This window comes from Nicotiana tomentosiformis, chromosome 6 (genome assembly GCF_000390325.3).
Source record: "Nicotiana tomentosiformis chromosome 6, ASM39032v3, whole genome shotgun sequence".
Lineage (NCBI taxonomy): Eukaryota > Viridiplantae > Streptophyta > Magnoliopsida > Solanales > Solanaceae > Nicotiana > Nicotiana tomentosiformis.
Genome location: NC_090817.1, coordinates 10,052,226 through 10,055,857, shown reverse-complemented (window position 1 = coordinate 10,055,857; position 3,632 = coordinate 10,052,226). Strand labels below are relative to the sequence as shown.

At 34.5% G+C, this 3,632-nt stretch overlaps 1 protein-coding gene across 1 annotated transcript; it reads left to right on the top strand.

The window, feature by feature from the left end:
* The first annotated feature begins 836 nt into the window (after positions 1–836).
* On the top strand, positions 837–3,632 carry LOC104098942 (protein IQ-domain 26-like). The gene is made up of 3 exons (XM_009605801.4): positions 837–1,454; positions 2,043–2,252; positions 2,766–3,632. The coding sequence occupies exons 1-3, from the start codon at positions 1,020–1,022 to the stop codon at positions 3,399–3,401; spliced, it is 1,281 nt and encodes a 426-aa protein (XP_009604096.1). The 5' UTR covers positions 837–1,019; the 3' UTR covers positions 3,402–3,632.

The following is a 3,632-nucleotide window of genomic DNA, read 5'->3' as shown; positions in this document are numbered from 1 at the left end:
TTATCTTCAAATATGCATATCGATGGATTCTACCCAAATCTTAGAATTTGAATATCAACTTTAAGCGATAAGGTAAATACCTATTTCTTTGGCTGTAAACGCTAAACGTAGCTGAATTTGGATTTCAAACGATTTTTCCATCCTCAGGAGTCCTACTTATCATTGTCATTTCATTTAAGTGGTATATATTTTCAAAAAGATATTCATAATATTAGGTTAATTGAAAATTAATTGCGAGTAATTCTACGTAAAAGCAATGATTAATAACATAGAATTTCGGTATAACAAGTTAAATTACATCGATCTGTATCTACTATCTACATAAACTTTTACATCAAATTACATTAACTTTTTGTGCTCAACCAATACATTTAAGTAAGAGTACGTTATATTCCGCGGACCTCCAAAATATTATCGCGCTCGTATCGAATTCTCCAAATATGCATTAATTTGGGAAGATCTGACATACACTCGGAGACATTTTCAAAGAGTCCGAGCAATATCGAAAATATATGTATATTAATGAACCCATTTCAGCATACATATATTCCCTCCGGTTCACAATAAGAATTTAATTTGGTATTCCTAAAAAGTCTTTTACTCATCACATTAATTATACTGAAGCATTTAATTAAGGGTAATTTAATCAAACTAACTATTTTTGTCTAGAATTTTATATTTCTTAATGGGTGTGTACAAGACAAATTGATCACTTATCGTCGAACGGGGTAACAATGTATATTTGTAAATACTTATAGACTTTGAAATGTGTGAATAGGTTTGAACTTCATTTTCATACTACCTTTTTTCTTCCTTTTGCAGTTCTTTATAGTATGACAACTTTTCAACCATATGGCAAAATCCTGGATTTTCTCTCCCTCTCATTTTCACTCTTTTAAAAACCTTTCCGTTATATCTTTTTTCCCTTAGTTAATTTCCATTGTCTTCTCCCTCCCTCCTTCCTTCCTTCACCCCCACCCCCACCCCCTCCCCACCCACAAACACAAACTCTTCAAAAAATGGGCAAAGCAATAAGGTGGTTGAAGGATTTATTTGGGATAAGAAAATTAGAGAATAACCACAAAGAAACTAAAGAAAATGACAAAATTGTTACCACATGTTTTGGCCATTCAGGTAGAGACACCACCACCGCCACCGCCGTCTCCGCCGCTACCGGCCGATTGTGTCACAACCCCACCACTATACCACCAAATATTACACCTGCAGAAGCTGCGTGGCTAAGTTCTTTTTATGGTCAAGATTCTGATAAGGAACAAAGCAAACATGCAATTGCAGTGGCAGCAGCCACCGCTGCTGCCGCTGATGCTGCTGTCGCCGCCGCGCATGCCGCGGTTGCAGTGGTTAGATTAACTAGTCAAGGTAGAAGCACTGCCGTGTTTGGCCGTGAAAAGTGGGCTGCTACAAAGATTCAAAACGTCTTCCGTGGATTCTTGGTACTTACAAAATTTCATAATTGCTTAATCATATGTTCATACTATATTACTACATCTTTATTTAATGTAACTCATTAATATAGTACCACTTGTATTTTCAAAGTACTTAGTGGTCGTGTGGTTATCAATCAATATTTATTCCGAAATTAATTTCCTTTATCCCATTAACTAAAACAATCCCTTGTAGTCAAAGGCGGACCTATGTTGTAAAGGGAGAGTCACGAGCCGAAAATTTCGATAAGAAGTTCAATGTATACATGTATGTCTTTAAAAAAAAAATATATATTAGTAGGAGCATCTTATATATAAAGTAGATTTTGGTCGAATGCAAATATGACCAGCGACCTTCAAATCCTAGGTTCTCCTCTTCTTATTGTGGTGTATAATTATTTTAATTCTTTTTTATTGGCCAAACACCTATAAATATTTTTTACTTTTTGGAAATACAGAATCTTTCTTTATGATCTTTTTATTTAAAAACTTTAGTCACTAAAGACCTAACAATTTTAATTACTTAATTATATTATGTCTTACCTATTTTCTAATAAATTTTTTTAATGAATTTTTTGTTGTTGAAATGTGAAACAGGCAAGAAAGGCACTAAGGGCACTAAAAGGATTAGTGAAACTACAAGCATTGGTTAGGGGTTATTTGGTAAGGAAGCAAGCCACTGCTACACTTCATAGTATGCAAGCTTTAATGAGAGCACAAGCTAGTGTTCGTGCCCAAAAATCTCGAGGAGGTTTCTTCATAAATCATCAAAATTCTCATCCCCAATTTCAAGCCAGGAAATCACATGTAAGACCCTAATTTAACTTTTTGGAAATTTAATGTTGTTAAAGTATGGCGAATTCAGAATTTAGAATTAGTGAGTTTTGAATGTTGTTAAATTCTTTTGTGTATATGTATATATTGTTAAACGTGGAATCAGTCATCGATACTTGTATAAGGGTAGCCTTCCTATGTCATATTCCCTTGGGATGCGGCCCTTTCTCAAACATTGCGTGAATGCTTGATGCTTTGTGCACCGGATTTTCCTTTTTATATATTGTTGAACGTGCAGAACACGTCTTATTATATGTTTGTATACTTTACAATAAATTCTTTTTTGTATATGTATATATTGTTGAACGTGGAATCAGCCACCGGAGCTTGTATCTGAGTAGGCTGCCTACATTACACTCTCGTGGGGTGCGACCTTTATCCGAACCCTGCGTGAATGTGAGATACTTTGTGCATACCCTTTTTATATATTGTTGAATGTGCATAATACGTCTTAGATCTGCCTCTAACTTCCGACTTGATTTGTAGGGACATTCTGAGGAATCAAGAAGTGGACATACAATGCAAAGTCATAGCAGAAGGCTATCTGCATCATTTGAGGCTAATAACGTAAATGCAAGTGAAGAAAGTGCAAAAATTGTGGAAATGGACACTGGAAGACCAAAATCAAGATCCAGAACAAACACTTGGATTTCTTCTGATTCTTGTGATGATTCATTCAAACCAATGCCAGAATTTGCAGATTTGGCAATAACAGCCCAAAGTACACCAAGGTTTGCAAATTCTTGTGGTTCAAACACACCAATTACACCAGCCAAAAGTGTTTGTGTGGAAAGCTATTGTTTTAGGAATGATAATTATTATGACAATAATAATAATTATTACCCTAATTACATGGCTAAAACACAATCATTTAAGGCTAAGTTAAGGTCCCAAAGTGCTCCAAAACAAAGGCCAGAGCCAGTAATTGGTCCTAAGATAAAAAAGATGTCATTAACTGAAATGATGGAGTCAAGGGCTTCTTTAAGTGGTGTAAAAATGCAAAGGTCATGTTCTCAAGCTCAAGAAAAAATCAATTTCAAGAATGCTATTATGTGTAAACTTGGAAATTCAACAGAGTTCACAAGATTGCAAGAAGGTGAAAGAGACTATTCAAAATGGTGAAAGTTTCTAAATATAGCTAAATGGCTCTAGCACTTTTTTAAAAGGCTATATATTGTGTTTAACCTAGAAAGAGAATAGTTGATAGAGATAGAACAAAAGGGAATGTATGTAAAGTTATAGGCATGATGTGATTTAAGATTGCATTGAACAAGTTTTCGAGGTTGATTTTTAGTATTAGTAAGTGTAATTAATCTAAAGCTTGTTTTATTAAAGGACTAATCATGTGAACAA